The sequence below is a fragment of the Eublepharis macularius genome, chromosome 17 (genome assembly GCF_028583425.1).
Source record: "Eublepharis macularius isolate TG4126 chromosome 17, MPM_Emac_v1.0, whole genome shotgun sequence".
Classification (NCBI taxonomy): Eukaryota; Metazoa; Chordata; class Lepidosauria; order Squamata; family Eublepharidae; genus Eublepharis; species Eublepharis macularius.
The window spans coordinates 16,401,878-16,422,843 of record NC_072806.1 but is presented as its reverse complement, the minus strand read 5'-3'; the positions used below and the strand labels follow the sequence as shown (position 1 = coordinate 16,422,843).

Below are 20,966 nucleotides of genomic sequence, written 5' to 3'. Positions count from 1 at the left end.
TTGGCAGTGCCAGGAGCAGACTACTCCCTGCCCCCCCTCGATCCAGCCCTGTATAGGTGGCAGGACAGCAGGATTTGAATCTGGTGGCATCTCAGAGACCAACAAGATTTTCAGGGTTTTGAGATATAGTAAAGAGTCCAGTAGCGCCTTTAAGACTAAGCAACTTATTTGTAGCATAAGCTTTTGGGAACCCCAGGTATCTTCATCAGATGCATGGAGGGTGTGAAGAAACTGTCCATGCATCTGACAAAGAGGGCTGTGGTTCTCAAAAGTTTATGCTACAAATAAGTTGCTTAGTCTTAAAGGCGCTACTGGACTCTTTACTATTTTGCAACTACAGACTAACACGGCTAACTCCTCAGGGTTTTGAGAGTCAAAGATCCCTTCCTCAAGTATCTCAAAAACTTGTACCCTGAAAATGTTGGACTCCAAGGATTCATATCCTGCTGTTCTAGTGCAGGCCAACAGGGCTACCCACCTAAAACTATATTAGTGGTTGGCAGGATGGCATGACTTCGACCCAAGCTAGCAATTTATTTATTTATTTTATTTTTAACCCGCCCTCCCTGCAAGTGGGCTCAGGGCAAGGTACACATTGATTAAAATGCAGCTTAAAATCAATTATAAAAACAGATAAAATATTGTGCCTCCCTAGGGCCAGGGACCACCAGTAGATGTTTTCCGGTTGAACAAAGTGCTCTCTGGGGCACATACAGGGAGAGACGGTCCCTTAGGTATGCTGGTCCCAGTCCATTTAGGGCTTTATAGGTCAAAACCAACACCTTGAACTGGATCTGGAATTCTCCTAGGAGCCAGTGAAGCTGCTGCAAGATAGGCGTAATGTGTGTCATACATGAAGCTCCAGTTAGGTCATGCGCAGCAGCATTCTGGACCCGTTGAAGTTTCCGGATCAAGCCCAAGGGCAGCCCTGCATAGAGTGAGTTACAGTAGTCTAACCTGGAGGTGACCGTTGCATGGATCACTGTCATTAGGTCCTGGGCCGAGAGGTAGGGTGCCAGTTGCTGGGCCTGCCAAAGGTGGAAAAAGGCCTCCCGAGCCACAGCCGCGATCTGGCCCTCCATAGACAAGGAGGAATCCAGAATCACGCCCAAACTCCTAACCGATGGTACAGGCACAAGTGGTGCCCCCCACAAAGGTTGGGAGAAGGATCCCTGCCTCTGACAGTCCACGGCCCAAGTACAGGACCTCCATTTTCGCGGGATTCAACTTCAGCCTGCTCTGTTTTACCCACCCAGACACGGCATCCAGAGCTCTCAACAGGGTGTCAGGGGCAGAGTCAGGTCTGCCACCCATCAACAGATACAACTGGGTGTCATCTGCGTATTGATGGCAACCCAGTCCAAAACTCCGCACCAACTGGGCAAGGGGGCGCATATAAAGATTGAACAACAGGGGAGAGAGGGGACGCCGCACTCCAATGGTTGCCGTGTGGACAGTCTCTCCCCCAGCGCCACCCTCTGTCCTCGACTGTGGAGAAAAGAGACAAGCCACTGCAAGGCCGTTCCACGAATCCCCACATCAGCGAGGCGGTGGGCCAACAACTCATGGTCGACTGTGTTGAACGCTGCTGAAAGGTCTAACAAGATAAGCAGCGTCGACCCACCCCGATCCAGGTGCCTACAGAGATCGTCCGTGAGGGCAACCAACCTGTACAGAACCTAGACTGGTATGGGTCCAGGACAGAGGTCTCTTTCAGGAACACCTGTAGCTGATCCCCCATCGTCCTCTCAATCACCTTTCCCAAGAACGGGAGGTTCCATACCAGGCGGTAACTGGAGGGTCAGTGGGGTCCAAAGATTTTTTTCAAAAGAGGCTTCCTTTAGCGCTTCGGGAAAACCCCCGGAGCTCAATGATGTATTAATAATGACCTCCAATTGGGCCTCCAACCCATCAGCACTGGCTTTCACTAGCCACCACGGGCAGGGGTCCAGGGAGCATGTAGTGGGCCTCACCAGCCGCAGGATCCTGTCCACCTCCTCCCGGGAGACCAGGCTGAAGTGATCCAAAAATGGGCTGGAAGACGGCCAAGGGGCCTCCAGTTCCCTTACTGTATCAATTGTGGCCAACAGATCACGACGGAGGGACTAGATGGAGAGAGTCTGACAAAGAGAGGAAGATGAGATGTTAGGACAAGGAAGTTCCGGAAAATACATTCTACACATCAAAGGGTAGCCGCAGGATAGCAGAAAGCAAGAACAAAGAGATCCCTGACCTTTAATCTCTCTGACTCTTTGATTTTCCCCTCTCTGAAACCTGAGAAAGGGCCAGCCTTCCAATCCACCTCTTTTTGCCATTTTTTTTGGTTCATTTTGCCACAGCAGTCTATACTTTGGCAACAAGAATGCCACCCCTCTTTGTGACGTCATCCCACCAAGCTTTGTGATGTCACCCTTTAGCTGTTATATTGAGCCGGAAGACAGACGAAGAGTCCCAGCATTCCCGGTTTTCATTCAACGGCAGCATAATTCTGTACAGAGCTATACCGAAAGCATCAGGAAGACTTTGTTTGTATCACTTTCTCTTTGTCTCTATATCACTTTATCCATATCTGATGAAGAGAACGTTAACTCTCCAAAGCTCCTACCCTGGAAATCTAGTTGGTTTTTAAGGTGTTATTGGACCTGAATCTTGCTGTTCTAGTACTAGATCAACAGAAACCGTCTCACTTGGTTTGCCCAACTGAGCCAGAGGAAAGAAACCAAAAAATGTTTGCTCCGGGTATGTCCCAGCCGCTGATCATAATTTATTATATTGTATTCACTAGCACCTTAAAAACCAACTAGATTTCCAGGGCAAGGGCTTTCGAGAGGCAGAGTTCCCTTCGTCACATAAAGTGATATAGAGATACCCTGGAAATCTTATTTGTCGTTAAAGGGCTACTGAACCCGAATCTTGCTCTTCTACAACAGACCAGCACGGCTACTCGCCTGAATTCACTGGCACTGCATAACTCCGTCTTGGGTCTCAGTGAGAAAGGAGGATAACAAATAAATAAGTAGAAAAATTTAAAAACCCGCTTTAAGCCCCACCCACCCATCTTTAGGGTCACTTGCTGCTGCTTCCCCGCTCTGGTTTTCCCCGAAAGCGCTGGATTGAGAGCCGGAAGTTCTCAGCAGCGACTCTCACTTAAACGCACCCTGTCCCTTAGAAAGTCAGGGCGGTGCCTTGGTGGGGAATCACGTGTTCGAGCGAGCGCGCAGGGGGCCGCACTTCTCAGCTGGGCGTGGTTTGGAAAGGAGATTGGCCAATGCGGAGCGAGCTTGAGTCGGGTGGGGGGCTCGAGCCGGCTGAGACACACCAATCCCAGGAGAGGGGGCGTGGCCGAGGTGTGAGGCCCCTCCCCTCCCGCTGTCCGCTCCTTCGGTCCTCGGGGCTGCCGGCTTTTTGCGCTTCTTCCCTCTCGCCGACCTTCCTGCCTTCGCCGACCCTCATGCAGCTCGCCCGGGCGCTCGACAGCGGGGGAGTCGCCGCCACCATGTCGCCCGCCGGCCCGGGCGCCATCCAGATCAGCAGGTACCGGCGGGGCGCGGCGTTCCGGCTTTGAAGCGCCATTTTGAGGAGAAGGCTTTCCCAAGTGGGGTTGCCAACCTCCAGACGGGGCCGGGAAATCTCCCGGAATTGAAACTGATCTCCAGGCCACAGAGATCAGTTCTCCTAGAGGGCGGGCTCTGGCTCTATGGCATATACCCTGCTGAAGTCCCTCCCTCCCCAAGCCCTGCCCTACCCAGGCTCCACCCCCAGATCTCCACGAATTTCTCAAGCCAGAGTTGGCCACCCTAATTGGTATTATACCCTGCAGAGGTCCCTCCCTCGCCAAATCTTGCCTACCCCCAGGCTTCCACACTCAAATCTCCAGGAATCTCCCTACCTGGAGCTGGCGACCTAGTTCCTAAGTGTTTCTGAGTGTGGGCTGAGGGGGGCTTGATGGCCTTCTTGTCTCACGTATGGAGGCAAGTGGCCTCACTCTCCTGTGGCCTACCCTCCAAATTTGTTACTTCACTTTTTCTGTAGGGAGCTTGGATTTGGGTGGGTGTGGTTTCCCATTTCCCCAGTTTGTCCTCCCTACAATCCTGCAAGGTATGCTGGGTTGAAGTAAAGGAGCTTGTATGAATGAACTTCTTGGTGCAGCAGGTGTTGCTGAACCCAGAGTATGTTGTCTTCACAACAGCCCTGTGAGGTAGGATACGCTAATGCAGAGGGCCTTGCATTAATAAGTTTTGTGCTTGAGTGGGAGGATTTGAACCTGGAATTCCCCAGGTTGGTACCCTAATAGTTGTCCCATGGTGACATTTGCAGTGCTGTTTACGTGATTCCTGCAACAAGATGGGTGTGGAGGCCTCAGAACCGTGAAAGTGCTAGAAGAATGCTAAGTGTTCTTTTTGCATATAAAGTCAGATTGGAAGATAAGCTGGTATAAGGAATGCGGGGCGTGTTTGTGCACATAATACATTTCAGTATATATGATTATCTTCAGTGAATGTGCGTCAGATATCTTAATGTTGTCCTTCACGTGTGGATGCTCCTAATTGCCAGGTGTGTGTCCCCAAACTCTTACATTTCCTCTACAGTTGGGTCATCTACCAGAGAATACTTAAGAGTCATATCTATCGTCAGCATACCCATATCGGGCGATCTTTATGTTTCAAAATGTATTGTAAAATATGCCATCAGTAACAAAAAGGAGTCTGGTGGCACCTTAAAGACCAACAGCTTTATTGAAGCCCAAACTTTCATGGGCTACAGTCCCCGTCCTTTAATGCGTGATCTTTGAGCATCTAACAAAACAGCTTCTAGTCCACTAAAGCTTTGGCTTCAATTAATCTGTTGGCCGTTAAGGTATCACAAGGCTCTTTGTTTCTTGCTGCAAAAGACCAGTGTGGCTTCTCCAGTGGAATGCCATCCATGGGTTTGCATGAAATGTCACGTAAAGGAAAAACACACGTGAATGGGGTCGAGTTTTAAAATGAGGTCTGGCCTGTTTCCCTGCATTTCTTGAGCTGAGGTCAGGGTGTCTGCTAGCAGGTGCATACTGTATGATGGACGTTGGAAATATTTGTGTCGAAAGATGAGGGCTTGGGCAGACTTTTGAGTTTCAATCTTTGCACGGGTGCTCCAGTTGTGTTACCTATTGTGGCAAGCTTGCCTCATCTCTGCTTCCCTCCTGACTGGTCTTAGAATGGAAAGCCACAGAAATGCTGAGCGTCGGTATTAGAATAAGCTTCTGTTGCATTTCCGTTCTCTGGTTACCAAGACATGGTTTCCGAAAGGTCGCCTTTCCTCTCTGGTAGCTGCAAATCGCTGCCAATGAGAGAGGGAGATCTTAGTCTAACCCATCCATACAACAGCTGTGGCCTGTCTGATCAATGGAGTCGACAGCTGGAAATTGCTAAATGGCTCCTGCTTCTTTCTTCCCCTGTGTGCAGTTAGCCATATGCATGTGAGAATAATTAGGCTGTATAGCCAGGCTGCAGCAGCCCCTAGGTATTCTAATCTGCTTATTCCCTGTGGTGTGGCTTACACCAAAGGCCCTTAAGAGAGAGAAACCCGCTGCTTCGTCTCTGCAGTAGCGGCTCTTCTCTTCTGTGCTGACTCACTGGGTTTTCCGCTGGCTTTGTGCTGTCGGAGGGTTTTGCATTCGCAGATTAAGTGTAAAATAAATGTTTTATTAGTTGTATTCATAAATGTCTCCTTGGTCTTGCTGCACACTTGACTCTGAGAGCCTTTGGCAGCTGTTTTATAAAGGCCGGTGCTTAAATGTCGTGCTATGGTCTTTCTGGCTGCTTTGCTTTCTATTCAGAAGCAATCCCTTCCTGGTACAGGCCACTATTGGCTGTCTGTGGTAGCCCATTCCTTTTGCTGGCAGTGAAGTACGGCTATTGGGGAAATCTTTTATGGCATTGAACATTCCAGAGGCAACAGAAATGCCGCCTCGATCTGTGCATTGCCTGAAGTTCGGTTCTTGACCACCATCATCAGGGAAAGCAGCTACAACTGACATTTGGCGGGAAGCGTTTTTAACCCTTTACTTCTCTGCTGTCTCAAAAATTGGATTACGATAACAGGGTAACTCGAGAAAGATCTTGAGCAGGCAAACAGCTTGAACGGAAACTGTTAAGCGACACCTCCCCCCCCCCCCGCCCCACCATCTGAAACTGCTTCCTTCACTGATAAGAGCATTTGTGGGAGAATCACGGAATTAATTATAACATGTAATGTTGGGCTCCTGTTGCGGACATCGGGCTATTCTAATAAAAGCTATGACATTACTTGTGTTTGGGACGTTTCTGTACAGGCTGTTCCCTGCCCCCCTGCAAACTTCATCTCAGGACTGTAATGTGTGCTAGAAGTAAATGTGTGGAGGAGAGGGAGGCAAGATGTCAGGAGTGAAGCTATGTGGCTTTCTAGTTTTCTCTCTCGACATGAGTAGAAACTGTCAGTACAGTTTTATGGCCTGACTCTCTGGTTAATGTGTAGTAATTACAGTCTAGTTTATGGCCCTTTACAGTGGCCCTTGGATTCTGCAATGAAGTATTTGTCAGGTTCTGCTGTGTGATCATGGCATTCTAGATTGTGAGACATCCCCCCCCCTTCCATGCCCCACACATATGCACACCCTGGTGTCCAAAGCTGTCACCACTATAACGTGGTTGGCTTCTGGTTGTCATTTATGAACAGAATGTAGGGCCCCGTGGAAGTCTTTCAAATTGCTCTTTCTGAACTCCAGCACAACTCTAGTGAACGGGACAGGAATGCGTGGCTAGGTTTGCACATGGTGTACGCCTCTGTGATGTTGGGGCATGACTGTTGGTGGCCAGTTCAGTTTGTCCACAGTGATATTGTTGACCTGGGATTTCTCTGTGACATAGCGCATGCTCAAAACCAAGTAACGCCTGCTGCAGCACATGTGGCCTCTTAATTATACAAACTCGGAAAGGCAGACAGGTAGTCCATCTCTGGGCTGCCGGAATAACACAGAGAACAGGAAAATGACCATTAAGCAGGGCAGAAAGCGAACCCAATACCAAGTAGCTTTTGATATTGCTAAGTGATTAGATGTCTTTTGCATTAACAATCCTCACTGCAAAGAGAAGTTTCTTCCTGTCTTCAAGTTCCTGCTTCCTTTTATTTTCCTTCATTCCCTGCACTACGATTCCCTAACCCTACTTGCTTTTCTCAGTCTTTCTGACTTCTCTATAGCCAGGGCTTTTTTTCAGCCGGAATGCGGTGGAACGGAGTTCCGGAACCTCTTGAAAATGGTCACATGGCTGGTGGCCCCGCCCCCTGATCTCCAGACAGAGGGGAGTTGAGATTGGCAATCTCAACTCCCCTCTGTCTGGAGATCAGGGGGCGGGGCCACCAGCCATGTGACCATTTTCTCTGAGGGCAACCCACTGAGTCCCACCACCTCTTTTCCTAGAAAAAAAGCCGTACCTATTGCTGTCTCCTATTGCTAAGTGATTAGATGTCTTTTGCATTAACAATCCTCACTGCAAAGAGCATTCCATCTCACAATTTGTCCTGCTTTCCTGCCCGCCTGGGTGTGCAGAAGGAGTGGAGTTTCAGTTCAGGATTGATCGCTCCTTGCCTTGGAAAAAGACCTTTACTACTTTCTTCCATTATTTTTGTCACGGTCTTGTAGTGTGGAAACTCGCTGGTGGTACCGTGGATCGCAAGTATTGTAGTAACAGTGGACCAGTTGAGTCATGGCGAAGAAAATTGCTAAGTCATTTTAGTTTGACCGCCCAAATTCTCAAGGAGGTATAATGCTTTCTGTCCTTTCTTAACAGTTTAGAATGGTATTTCCCAATGTGTGGATCGCAAAACCTCAAAGTAGGTCGCAGGCCAGCCATTCCTAATGGCGGCCCCTGCCCTTTGCACCCTTCTCTCTCCCTCCTCTTCTTTTTTGCCAGCTTTTTCCATTCTCACCTTGCCCTTTGTGACAGTAACGAGCAGAGGAAAGCTGTCTGGCAACTAGAGGGAAGAAGGTAGGAAAGGCTGGAGAGTCGGTGGGAGCTGTCCAGCGCATGGAAAAGTGAGAGGAGAGAAAGAGGTGTGTGCGGGTATAGGCCGTATCTTGGCACTGCTCCTTAGCAGCCTGTCCTCTTGCCCAGCCCCTTGCAGTGCCTCCCTGGCCTCTACCTGATGTGAGTGATGTATTGCACTGAGCCGCTTGCCACCCACATCTCTGCCAACATCTGCCATCTTCCTGCATCGCCTCAATTCGGCACTCCCCCCCAGCACCTTCTCAATCTCTTGGGCCAGCCCGGGGTGGGTCACCATACGAGGTAAATTTGGACTTGTGGGCCACCATACCAAAAAGGATGGGAACCATCGCTTTAGAACATCCCATCACTGGAATGTTAAAACTGTTCCTTGCACCATGGAACTGTTTTAACTGTTGTTTGGATTCAGAAGAATTCTTTTCTCTGCCTGTTTTAACTGTTGTCTGGATTCAGAGGAATTCTTTTCTCTGCTGGCAGTACCGCAAGTAATACTGATCTCTAGATACACAGCTTGTACTAATGTTGGTATCAAACATTTCTTAATTTCCAGGCATCTGTGTTTCATAAGAGGGAGGGAAATAGCTCTTAATAAAGGAAGCCGGTCTCATTTGGCTGTCTGTATCTGAGCCGTCTCGGTTCTTAATGAAGCAATGATAAAAGTATGGTGGCGCATGGGGGTTTTTTGGAAGGGAGCAAAACTCTTGCATGTCAATGCGAAACTTGGCAGGTAAGTGATCAGATCTGAGAATCTGCTCTATTAGAGCTAGTGTTGTATGGAAATGAACAAGTGTGCTCTAGTGGACAGTGTATTTACCTTGGACCTGCAAGTTCAGTATTCCAGCTCAGCTAATAACTCATCATGTGGCTTGGGCTAAATCTCTGTCTCTCAGAGTCTCTCTACACGAGACGCCTGGGCTCGTGTTTGTCACATGTCGGGAGACACAATGTTAGCTGGGAAGGGTAGTTTCGAAAGACAGAGCTGGCGCAGATCACTCCAGAGGGAACAAATTCTCTCACAACCCTCTGCCCCATGTGGTGTGGAAGACTGTCTCCCCTTCTGGAGCTTTTACCCTGCCGCCTTCCCTGCTTAAAACTTTGAATTAACTGATCCTCAGCAGGGCAAAGGCTCTGAGATGGAAGATGCCAGAGGTAGCGGAGGGCTGTGAGAGAATCCGTCCCCTCGGGAGCGATCTCTGCCAGCTCTGTCTTTCGAAACTCTGCTTCCAGACTAACGTTGTGTCTCCTGGCACATGAAGAACACGTGTCAAATGTCGTGTAGAGAGACTCTTAGCTTCTGTAAAATGGGAATAAATCATTAGGGAGCCAGATCAGTAAATGTCATTGTCTGCCCTGTGCCTTTATTGGACTATAGATCTTAGAGCATCAAAGATAAGTGTGTAAAATGGAAAGTCCCTTAAGATGTGTAGATAATTGTGCATGTTTGGGGGAGGGGTCCACAGCAAGCCAAGGAGCATTACCAAAGGTAAGACTCCGCCAAGGTTACCAAAACTAGGGAGGCAATCTATCCCACCCCACCCCACCCCTTTCCTCAAACTGAGATGGCTTTCAGTAGAAAGCGGCTGTTTTTCCAGCCATTGTTTCCCCTGCTTATTACCACCCTGGATTTCCACCGCCTACTACCATCCTGGCGTGTCTGTTACTGTCTTTTCCCTGCCCTTCTCACAGCACTAGAAGAAAAGTCTAGGACAGAAATTGCAGGGAGGGGGTGAAGAGTAAGCCAAGAGCCACCCTTCTTTGTTTGTTCAGCCCTATCCCAACCTTGCACAGCGTGTGCCTTTGTGCTGTGTTTCTGTGGAGCAGTACCTTTGCCCTAGATGGCACGTTCTCAGATATGATGAACGGAAACAAATCATTTTGTCATCTTTTATGAGTCAGCTCTGCCACCTCTTTTTTAAACACCTGAAGTTCTGAATCGCAAAAAAGAGTGATAACAAACAGGAGTCTTTGGGCACCTTAAAGATTAAGAAGATTTTATTCAAGTATATACCATTTGTGAGTTAGAGCTCTCTTCTTCAGATGGTATAAATGGGTCATCACCAGGGCTCATTTTGAGGGGGAACGCACAGGAACGCAGTTCCGGCAGTTCCCCAAAGAGGTCACATGACAGGTGGTCCCGCCCACCTGGCTCTCGGCCATTTTGGGCCCATTTCGGCCTGGATTGGGGCCGAAATGGCCTGGATTGGACCTCTGACGGGTGGTGGATCACTCTCCCGCTCAGCAGTGGCCTGATCCTGACCATTTTGGGCCCCTTTTCAGCCCCTTTTTGCTATTTTGGGCCCAATTTCGGCCCTGAATGGCCAGGATTGGGTCCAAAACAGCCAGAATAGGTGATGTCCGGGGGTGTGGCATATACAAACCAGTTATGCTAATGACACACTTCTGGTGATGGCAAGAGGCATGGCATATGCTAATGAATTATGCTAATAGGTTATGCTAATGAGTCCCTCCAGCTCTTTTTCTACGAAATGACCCCTGGTCGTCACTATGCAATCATTTTATGTGAGAAAAAAATTAATAAATGCGCCATAAAGCATGACTTCATATACTAGTAAGTTATTTATTTACTTACTTCGTTTATACTCCATTTATCTCTCCCAATGTGGCATACAACATCCCCCCCTCTCCAGTTTATTCTCACAACAACCCTGTGAGGTAGGTTTGGCTATAGCACTGCCATCCTCCAGTCCGGGCTGGGAGATCTCCTGGAATTATTGCTGCTCTCCATACCACAGAAATCAGTTCCCCTGGAGCACATGGCTGATTTGGAGGGTGGACTTTATGGCATTGTACCCTGCTGAGGTCTTCCCCTTGCTCAAAACCCATCTTCCACAGGCTCCAGCCCCCAAATCTCCAGGAATTTCCCAAACTATAGTTGGCAACCTTATTTGGCTTAGAATGTGTGACTAGGCATTCATCAGCCAGCAAACTCATGGTGCAAGTTACAAATGATGTAAGTTACAAATTGATTTCAGTGGGCTTAGACTAGAGTATCTCTGTTTAGGATTTCACTGTCAATCTTTTTAAAGAGGTAAAGCAGGCTTAGTTTTAATAGTTCACTCCCCCCTCCATCTTTCCACCCCTTCCCATGAAAAAAAAACAAACTAGGAAACTTCACACCCAACAGAAAGAAAGGTTATCTGTCGTTCAGATCTTCCTTTCCCCATATGTTGGCTAAATTGGCATAATTTAATGCTTTAATTAGCATAAAGTGATATTGGAACAGAACAGAGAACCAGTGGAAACACACGCAGCCTTCAGTATGCCTGGACTTGCTTTTCTCTTACTTAGGGTGGTTCTCTTGGCTGCTTGAGCTGCGTATGAGGACCTGAAGATCTTGTATTTTCCTGCCTCTTGTTCTTGGACCTTTTGCTTCCTTTTTGCCTTTCGATTACAGGGTTTCTATGGTGACTCACTCTTAAAGTAGCTTCCCCGATTGGCTGTGATGCTGCCTTCCTATTCTGATGAGGGATAATGAGAGATTGTTGATGAGGAGAGCCATAAAAGTAGTTTCGGGTGATGCTGCCGTGATGCAAATAATGAAATAGAAACACAGATCGGAAGTGCTCAAGTCAGAAGGAAGAACAGAAATTTCCCCATTAGGATGCTACTACTGCTTATCCAGTATGGCCGCCCTCAGCCTCTCTTACTGGGTGATGTGTAACTTCCTCTGGGGCTTGTGGTTCTTTGTGTTTGTGCTGCGTTTTCCTAGGTTCTGTTTAGGCACTGAGTGTATGAATGGAGTCTATACAGCGGTGGACTGTACAGATATTGTAGCTAAAAGAAGTTGCTAATTATCCGTTCGTAACTGCGTAGGAGGGGCTGGGACATCAAATGGAAAAATGTGAACTGGAAGGCAATTCTCAGTAGAAGATTTAGCTTTATGTTTGGGTGTAATAGGGCCAAGTGTGTGTTTGTGGATGTGTGCCTCTGAAAGGTTGAGATTCAAATTATGTGTCTGCTTTAAATAGAAGAGTTTGATTCCTAGAGTGTAGGATCTTTGGTGGCATTTTCGTGTTAACAAAGCAAGCTTCTATCCCTCATGGTTGGTGGCAGGAAGGAGGAAATGCAGCGGCTTCTCTCTGCCCTCTTCCACTTGTATAGCTATAGTTAAAACCATGGCTTGTTGTTGGTTTTTTAGCAAGTGACTTCTGTCCTCCAACAGTTAAACAGTTGTTCGGGTTTAGCTAAGAAAGAAAGCCATTTAGATGCTATGTAGCTTTTCTGGTAGAGAAAAGGGGAGGTTTATTATTAATAAAGTGACCTGAGATTCACCATTGGGTGATCAGTTTTATTGGGGTGCAATAAACAATCCTGCACGTACTCGGAGACCAGTTTGCCAGTGTCCTGTTGCAGTTAGACCATCAAGATGTGGAGATGTAGGAGTTAAGTTAGCCATTCTTTGTTTTCTCACTAGTGTTAACTTTTTTCCTTTGTATGTAGTAAACTCTTTTTACAGAAGCTAAAACACACACAAGTCTACTCTGCTTATTTCCACTGCACTAAAATTACTCTGCTACAAAGCGCTGCCGACTCATGTTAACCCACTTCAAATTGGAGTTGGGTATCTGATTCTAGACGGGACCTGGAGTGGAGGAAAGATAACCTTGCTGCTCGAACAGCAAGCCACGTTGGATGCGCTTCTCGTATAGGCTGTTCACTAAGCCAGGGAAAAGAAGAGCCGTCCATACAAAAGCATTTATAGTAGTGTGTTTGTTGTTAACATCTGGCAGCTGTTAGAAGCTCTTATTGCCTGACGATGAAACCGGTGGATTTGATAACTTGAAAACAACTAGATAAAAGGTACCTTCATTTATTTTTGCCTCCTTACTCAATCAGTGTTCTGACGGCTTCTTTCCCCCACTCTTCTTCCACAGGATCATGCGCCCAGATGATGCCAACATTGCTGGGAATGTCCATGGGGGAACCATCTTAAAAATGATCGAGGAAGCTGGTGCCATCATTAGCACTCGCCACTGCAACTCTCAGTCCGGGGTACGTACTTGGCACCTAATGAAACAGGGAAGCTTCATGGCAACTGGTTCTCCCGATGAGGAGATCCAAGTGCAGGGCGACACTGAAACAGCAGGTGCAAGGCCACCCACGTTCCCTCTCGGCCAACTCTGCCACAACAAATACTTGGCCTGTAGAAGGATTTCCATAGATTGTGTTCTAGCACTAGCTGTTCACTTCGGCACGCATGCTTTCTCTTTCTCAGTGGGGTTGCTGAGCAGGATCTTGAATTGCAAAAAGGACTGGCGGCCTAGGACTGAGTTTCCCTATGAATGGTTTGTGGTCTTGCTGGTGGTGTTCCTGCAGGGAGCAGCAGTATATCTCTGTGCCCTGACCACAGAAAAGCAGGAAGGGAGATGCAGCTTTTGCTATCTGCAGAAGAGTTTTATGCTTTGACTTGGCCTTAGCGGGGAAAGGACTTCTAGAGGCAGGAAGTAACTTCAGAATATTACTTTCTCCTGTTTCTCAGAATATTTTTCTTCCATTGTTTATTATTTTTCCTTATATACCCCCTATGTGCCCAGTATAGAAGCTGCACAATAAGGTTTCTATATTTGCAGTAGTTTCCAATTCTGCAGAAACCAGGGCTTTTTTTCTGGGAAAAGAGGTGGTGGAACTCAGTGGGTTGCCCTTGGAGAAAATGGTCACATGGCTGGTGGCCCTGCCCCCTGATCTCCAGACAGAGGTGAGTTTAGATTGACTTCCGCGCCACTGAGCACAGCCATATGACCATTTTCAAGAGGTTCCGGAACTCCGTTCCACCGCGTTCCAGCTGAAAAAAAGCCCTGGCAGAAACTGTTAATACTTTTCCAGCTCTCGCCCCCCCCCTTCAGAAGTTTTGCTAAGCTCAACGCTCTGTGGCAGTGACTGGCATTCACAGGTCCCATGGTTACACTGTGGTGTAGTGTTAGCTGCTGGACCGAGTCGTGTTTCAAGATGCAATTTCAGTGCTTTGGCTCTTGCCCGTGCCTCTTAGGCATTGCAGTAATAAAGAGCAATTAGAGTAGCTCCAGAGAAACACATCTGTATCTTACCTCTTTCCAGGGCTCTGCTAGTGACCCAGAAAGGGGGGGCGGGGGAAGCAGCTGCTTTGTCTAGTCTTACCTTGGCCTAATCCTTTCCCCTCCTAAATCCATCAGCAAGCTAATCCGCAGTAGGCATTATAGGATTATAGCATGTCATTCTCGAGGGTGATCAGTCACGAATCTGCTAGTAATGGGGGGAAAGATGGCATGTGGAGTGGTTAATGGAGATGGTTGTGTTAGCTGTAGGATCTCTGCAGTGGGTCTCCCACAGTGTAGTAGATGCCTGAACAACATGACCCATCAAACTAAACACAGCCTGCTAGCTGTGTACTGTGGTCTAACAGGTTCTTGGAATGCAATTACTCTTGCCGTCCCGGTCAGGGAGGAAAAGCCGGCGGTTTACCCCAATGGACCTTGGATGGTTGCCATACAGAGCTGGTAGACCTCATTTGCCTTGTTGCCTTTGTCGCGGGCTTTGTTTGCTGGCCTGGAGTAGAATTTGCTTCTGGTTTTGATGCTTGTGTTTGAAAACCTAGTGGTAAGATAGAGAATGGGAGAAGCAGATTACGAATGAGGTAATAAATATGAAGGCTGTCCATGCACAGCTCGGTAGCAATGGAGGAGGCCCATTCCTTCACAACTTTCAGCTAGAGCAAGATTTGGGCCCAGTAGCATCTTGAAGACCAACTAGATTTCCAGGGTATGAGCTTTTGAGAGTCAGAGCTTTGATTCTTGAAAGCTTATGCCCTGGAAATCTAGCTGGTCTTTACGGTGGTACCGGACCCAAAGTTTGCTCTTCTACTACAGACCAACACAGCTTTGCACTTGAAACCTTTAGCCAGAAACTCATGCTTAGTTCTTCCCTGATAAATTAAACGTACTGCCATGTGAGTGCCTATGCTGAGACCTAAAGGAGGAAATAGACCTCCCTGAAGGCTTGTTAAAGTATACCTTATTGTACTGAAAAATGTAGAGCTTCCCAACCAAATTATATAGGTACATCTCATTTTTATTTTTAATGTTCTGTGTTGGCCCTCAAGGCTCACAAAAATGTAAAACTATTTGAAACGTTAATGTATTTGTCCCCATAAAACTTGAATCACAGGATATAATAGAAGGAAAACGATGTTGTCAGTTCAGAGGCCTTTGAGAATAAAAATGTTCTCGTTCTCTGAAAAACCTTCAAGATCTCAGCTTCTGGGAAGGTAATTCCACAGCCTGGCAATGGTGGCTGGGAAAGGTCCTCCCCAAAGCCTCTCTCCAGTCTTACCTTGGACAAGGCTTGTTCCTGTAGGCAGGCCTCATTCCTGATTTTCTCCAATCTTGGAAGCTAAGGAAGGTCGGCCCTGATTAATATTTGGATGAAAGACCATTAAGGAAGTCCAGAGTTGCTACACAGAAGCAGGGATGGCAAATCATCTCTGAGCATCTCTTGCCTTGAAAACCCTAGGGGTTTCACCATAAGTCAGCTGTGACTTGATGGCATTTTACACACACGCACGTGCATGCAGCTTGGCCCCACGTTGATAACAAAGAAGTTGTTTACTCCTTCAGATATTCTGGATCCAACTTTCTAGGGCTTTAAAGGTCAAAACCAGCTCCTTGAATTGGGCCTAGAACCACGCTCGTACCCAGTGATGCTGATATAGTGCAGGTTTTACATGCTGGTTTTGAAGAGTACCAGTCAAGTTGCTATGTTTTGTACCAGGCGAAGCTTCCAAGCCAGTGTAGTATAGGATTGTGGAGATACATGTTTGAATCTCTACTCTGCCATGCTTCTTACTGGGTGGCCATGGGGAAATCAGGCTGTGAGGGTGGTTGTCAGGATAAAATGGGCAGGGGAAAGTGGGACACCACATTTGCCTTTTTGAGTTGCTTGAATTCTGTTGAAGAAGAATGAGATAAAAACATAAGTAAACAAGCCATCTTCAAGGGCCGCCCTACATAGAGCACATTGTAGTAGTCTAATCTGGGTGTTACCAAGGCATGTGTGACTGTGGAATGGCTGCAACTGGTGAACCCACTTAAGCTGAAGACACCACTAGTCACTTGCCTCCTTCAGGACAGTGCAACATTAAAGGTCACCTCCAGACTCTATACTAGCTCCTTCCGCTGGAGGTAACTGTACCCAAGTCAGCCTGTCTACTGCTTATATATTAGCCTTATTTCCAACCCATAGATAGCACTTTCTTCTTGACTGAATTAAGCTTCAGTGTATTCCCCTGTTTCCAGTCCTGTGCTAGCTCCACACACTCTATAAGCATTTTTAACAGTTTCTTCTGGGATTCAGATGAAGATATGGGAGGGAGCTTTTCGTCATCTGAATGTTGGTAACGTCATGTTCCGAATTTCTCCTGTCAATGTTAAACTGAGTAGGGGATAGTGGAAAGATGGATTCTTTAAGAGCACCTCAGAGTCCAATGGCTGGGCAGGAATGCCCTAGCAACCATTCTGGGATCTGCTCTCTAAAAAGGATGAGAACTCATACAGGACAGTACCAACAAGGCCCCGCCCACACCAGCAAGTTGGTCTTGGACCCACACATCTGGAAGTGTGGGGAAGAGCTTCAGGGACAGAGAGTGAGAAAGACCTTGGCACTGGGGTGCCCCGTTCCCAATACATAAGCAGCAAGTGATGGAAAACTTGACCATTGGGCGTTCCTGTTCAGCAAAGTACCTTGGAGTGTTTAGGGGTAGAAGGGCTAGCATTCTCACCTGGTCGCCTATCCCATTTCAATCACTTTGGTTGTAGCATATGTATATCACCCTACTGAGACTATTTCAAGACAGTTTACAGGAAAGCGTTAAAAATAAATTAAAAGTCAAACGAACACATTTCAAAAAAAAACAGCAATTATAAACCGCAGCAGGGATAAATAAAACATCAGCCCTCCCCTCCGTAAATGTAAAACAGCATATAACACCCAAGGCAAGTAGCAGCCAACAAGAATAAAAAACGGAAAGCAGCAATTTAAAAAAATGCGAATTGGATTCAGCCTGCTTCGAAGTTTACCCAGAAATTACATTAATGAAATTCCTGACCTCTGGAGAAAAAAAAGAGGGGGGAAGGTTGATGGGGTTTCCTGTGGTAGGGAGTTCCAAAGCCTAGAGACTGTAGCTTTAAAAGCGCTGTCCCTCGTATGCACCACCATCCTCGCAGCTATGTGGAGAAGGGCAGTGCCAGATGATCTTAAACTGCAGGCAGGTTCATATAAGTGAAGACTGATGCTCAGGTACCCTGTTCTGCTTCGCAGTTGCTGTAAAGGGTAACGGCATGCCCAGCTATTCTCTTCCTCCCCAAAATCATTCTTATAAACAGCATACCAAGTGGAGGAAGTTTTTCCAATCTGGCATAACGGGATTATTTTTATTCCCTCAAGAGTCCAGAGGAAAAACAAGATGTAAAGTGGACACTGATCTTTCACTCTGCTCTAAAAGCACATTGGGTGCCTTCTTCTTTCAGAATCGCTTTCTTAAAGCCTCTAGCTACCGAAGGTCAAAAATAGTCTCATCCTTTTAGGGAAAAAATTAAGCTAAATTGCCTATAGGTGGCACTAGAACATAACCTGAGGCACGTAACTGATCAATTTCGGAGCACTGTTGCCGTTTCCTCATGGAAGGATTTGAAATGGGTTTGTAGGGAAGAAGGGAGAGCATCTCTTAATTATTTATTCCCCCATCGTTATCAGAAGGACTCAGATGACTTTGGGGCGGCTTAGAGATTGCACCTGCATCCATTAGAATTTTTCCATGGTAGTGGCAAATGAGGTTTGGTAGGCCACAGTCTGCTATTCATGGCATGGTTGCTTTTGTGTGCGTTCTTCTTGATAACGGGATCGCAGGCTAAACAAGCAGTTCTTTTCATTCTTTGGCAGCTGTGCTTTTTTTTTTTTGCAAAAGTAAATCAAGCTGGTTAGGTATCCTGTATGATTATGCGCTATGTGATCTCTTTCCTTACTCTTCTGTGTGATCCGTTAGCTGACTGTGGCTTTTGTGTCCCTAGGAACGCTGTGTAGCCGCCCTAGCCCGTGTGGAGCGCACCGATTTCCTCTCCCCAATGTGTATCGGGGAGGTGGCTCACGTCAGCGCTGAGATCACCTACACTTCCAAGCACTCCGTAGAAGTTCAAGTGAACGTGGTATCTGAAAACATCCTCACAGGTAAACCCTGCGGCCATTTTTCTAACAGTCCTGTTCCAACTTTCATTTGTTTAAAACATGTCTTTCCCAGCTTCTCAATGAGGGAAAGGGCTCCTTCTGAAACTCGCCTTGCCTGTCATTCTACGCAGTTAGCAGATTTTTGTGGGGTATATCTATTGTCTGTGATCTAAATCAGCCCTAAATCTCTGTGTTAAGACTTTGCAAGAATATTTCCAGTGGTAGAAGGTCTGTGTATTATAGTGAGCATTTCCTCCATTTGCTTGTTTAACATACAAGTTGCTGGCCTAGCCACTAATCTTCCCTCCACGGTACCCTTTACTGCAGATCTTCACTGGTGCAGAAGATTTCCTGACCTTTGTGATTGCAGCGACATGGCTTATTCCTGTTTTAGTCATTTCTCCTCTTGATCTAAGCCGAGCTAGGCTTATGCAACCAGTGTGCCAGGAGTAGGTGAGGCGCTGTCAGGTTCTTAAAGTTTAACCTCAGCATTGTTCGTCTCTCGAAAGAAGCGCTGTGCTGCTTAGCCCATAGTGGGTGGAGGAAAAACGTCTTGTAGGCTGATTCCGCACATGTTGGATAATGCACTTTCAATGCACTTTGTCAGTCATTTGAGGTGTATTTTTTGTTCCACACACAAAAAGATCTGCTCCAAATTATCTATAAAGTGGATTGGAAGTGCATTATCCAACGTGTGCGGAATCACTCGTAGAATCGGAGAAACAGAACTGGAAAGATTATCTGGTTCATCTCTGTATTTCCAAACAGGATAACTGAGAGAGAGAGAACAGGTTACCCCTGTATTCAAAGATCCGCACTGGCTACCCGTTTGCTTACGGTTCTCAAAGTGCTTAGCTTAATAGCCCTCGGTCTTTATGATGAGGGTACCTGAAGAGCTGCTTCCACCTATATCGTCTTGCCTGTAAGGTTAAGAGACCCAGTGTGGTGTACGGTCAGGGTGTTGGACTAGGATTTGGGAAACCCAGGTACAATCCCCTACTCTGCCATGGAAGCTCACTGGGTGACCTTGGGCAAGTCACATGCTCTCAGACTAATCTACTTCACAGGGTTGTTGTGAGGATAAAATGGAGAAGCCCCTTTGGGTCCCCATTGGGGAGAGAAAAGTGGTATACATATCAAAATACATACCGTCATAATCTAAAGCCCTGCCCACGGAAGTGAGGTGCCAACTAGAGGGGCCCTTGTAGGGAATACTCTCTTCCTGGAAGCTCACCTGGCATCTGTGTTTCAGGTGCCAGGTCAAAGACCTACTGATTTTTCCAGCCACATTACCACATCTTTTAATGTACCTAACATATTTATAATGTTATCCAGTTGCCCCATTATGGATTTCATCCTTTTTATTGCTCTAATTGTGTTCCATGTGTTAAAACTTGTGTCAAGTTCTCTTGAGCAATTTTCCTGAAGAGGCAGCCAAGAAACAGCCTAATGCAATACAGAGCACTCCCCAAATGCTCAGTTACTTGAACAATAAAACACAAATTTAATAGAGACAGGTTGAGTATGGAAATCAGCGGTGTAGGATTCGAGTAAACCTTGCAGCCTCGCAGTTCCTTTTGGCACAGTTGCTGTGACTCTGGGTATCTATTATACTCTCCCCTGAATTTTTCTGCAGCTGTCAGACCTGTAGCCCCCTTTAATTACACATCACCACCATCATTATTGTGTTTGTGTACACGGCGGTTTTGGGTATGCAATTAAACTTCAGCATCTCCATGCTAGATGCCGCAATACCGACTATTCTGTTTCAGCTTGGGGCGTTTTTTTTGTTTTGGGCTAGGAAGTGAAAATAAGAGCGTTCAGGCAGTTAAAACTGGGTTCATTAGTAGCCTGGGTACTAACCTCCCCACTCCCCCGTGCGTCGTGACTTGAGATACAGGAGCAAAGACATCAAAAAGTGATGTTTTAAAGTGGCCCTCTGGAATCCAGTTCCTTCCCCAGATGCCAAACGTGGCATGCAATTGGGCACATGTGGCATCAAAGAAGATGAACTGCCTCCTCGTCTTCTGCATTCCTCCTTCTCCAGCTTAACTCCCCTCCTCCTCTTCTCCTCCCCCCCACCTCGCCACATTTCTTGGCAAAATTTCACTTGTCCCTAGGAACCTGTTCTCGCTCAAACGAACATGAGCCTGTGCTTTGGACCAATTGCGCTGACAAAGTCACAACATCTAGACACTGGGTTTTGTAAAAACGCAGCAGGTGCAGGAGAAACCAGATGTCTCGCGCTCAGTGCTCTCTGCCCATGTGTGGGAAGATGAAAATGGGTTACCATGGTTACCCTGCCATGAAAGAGAATATGCAGATCAAACTAGAGCCAAAAGTTCATCCCACTTGGTGACAGACATCGCTGATTAACTGTAGACCATTACGAGAGTCAAGTGAATCCCTGCATACGATTTTTTTTTAAAAAAAAATCTGATCTTCGAGGCTGCTTTTCAAGATGAATCAGCATGTATGGGTAAAGTTGTGAGAGAGAGAGCTCGCACCACTTTTCTTCCAGATGTTCAGAGCTGCAAGCGGAATCAAATCAATGGCAAAATGCTGTTATAAAACTCAACTTTTACATCGAGGTGCTTGTTTCTTCAGATTCTAATCAGAAATGAAAACTGGCCTTTTCATTCCTTCAGTCTCATGGATTTTGCTGTGAAGTTGTCACAGATATAGCCAGAACTATAGGAGAAGGTTGCTGGATATGACCAAAAGAGTCAT

The 20,966-nt window shown here is 46.8% G+C and overlaps 1 protein-coding gene across 2 annotated transcripts in view; it reads left to right on the top strand.

Annotated features, from left to right (window-relative positions):
* Window positions 1-3,379: 3,379 nt before the first annotated feature.
* ACOT7 (acyl-CoA thioesterase 7) overlaps window positions 3,380-20,966 on the top strand; it is a 68,474-nt gene continuing 50,887 nt past the window's right edge. Inside the window, exons 1-3 of one of the 2 annotated variants that reach the window (XM_055001490.1) lie at window positions 3,380-3,534; window positions 12,920-13,037; window positions 18,083-18,239. In XM_055001490.1, the coding sequence (XP_054857465.1) occupies window positions 3,452-3,534; window positions 12,920-13,037; window positions 18,083-18,239 (358 nt within the window). In that variant the 5' untranslated portion in view covers window positions 3,380-3,451. Of the gene's footprint in view, window positions 3,535-11,599; window positions 11,667-12,919; window positions 13,038-18,082; window positions 18,240-20,966 lie in introns of those variants that run through there. The other variant, XM_055001491.1, reaches the window with a different exon arrangement.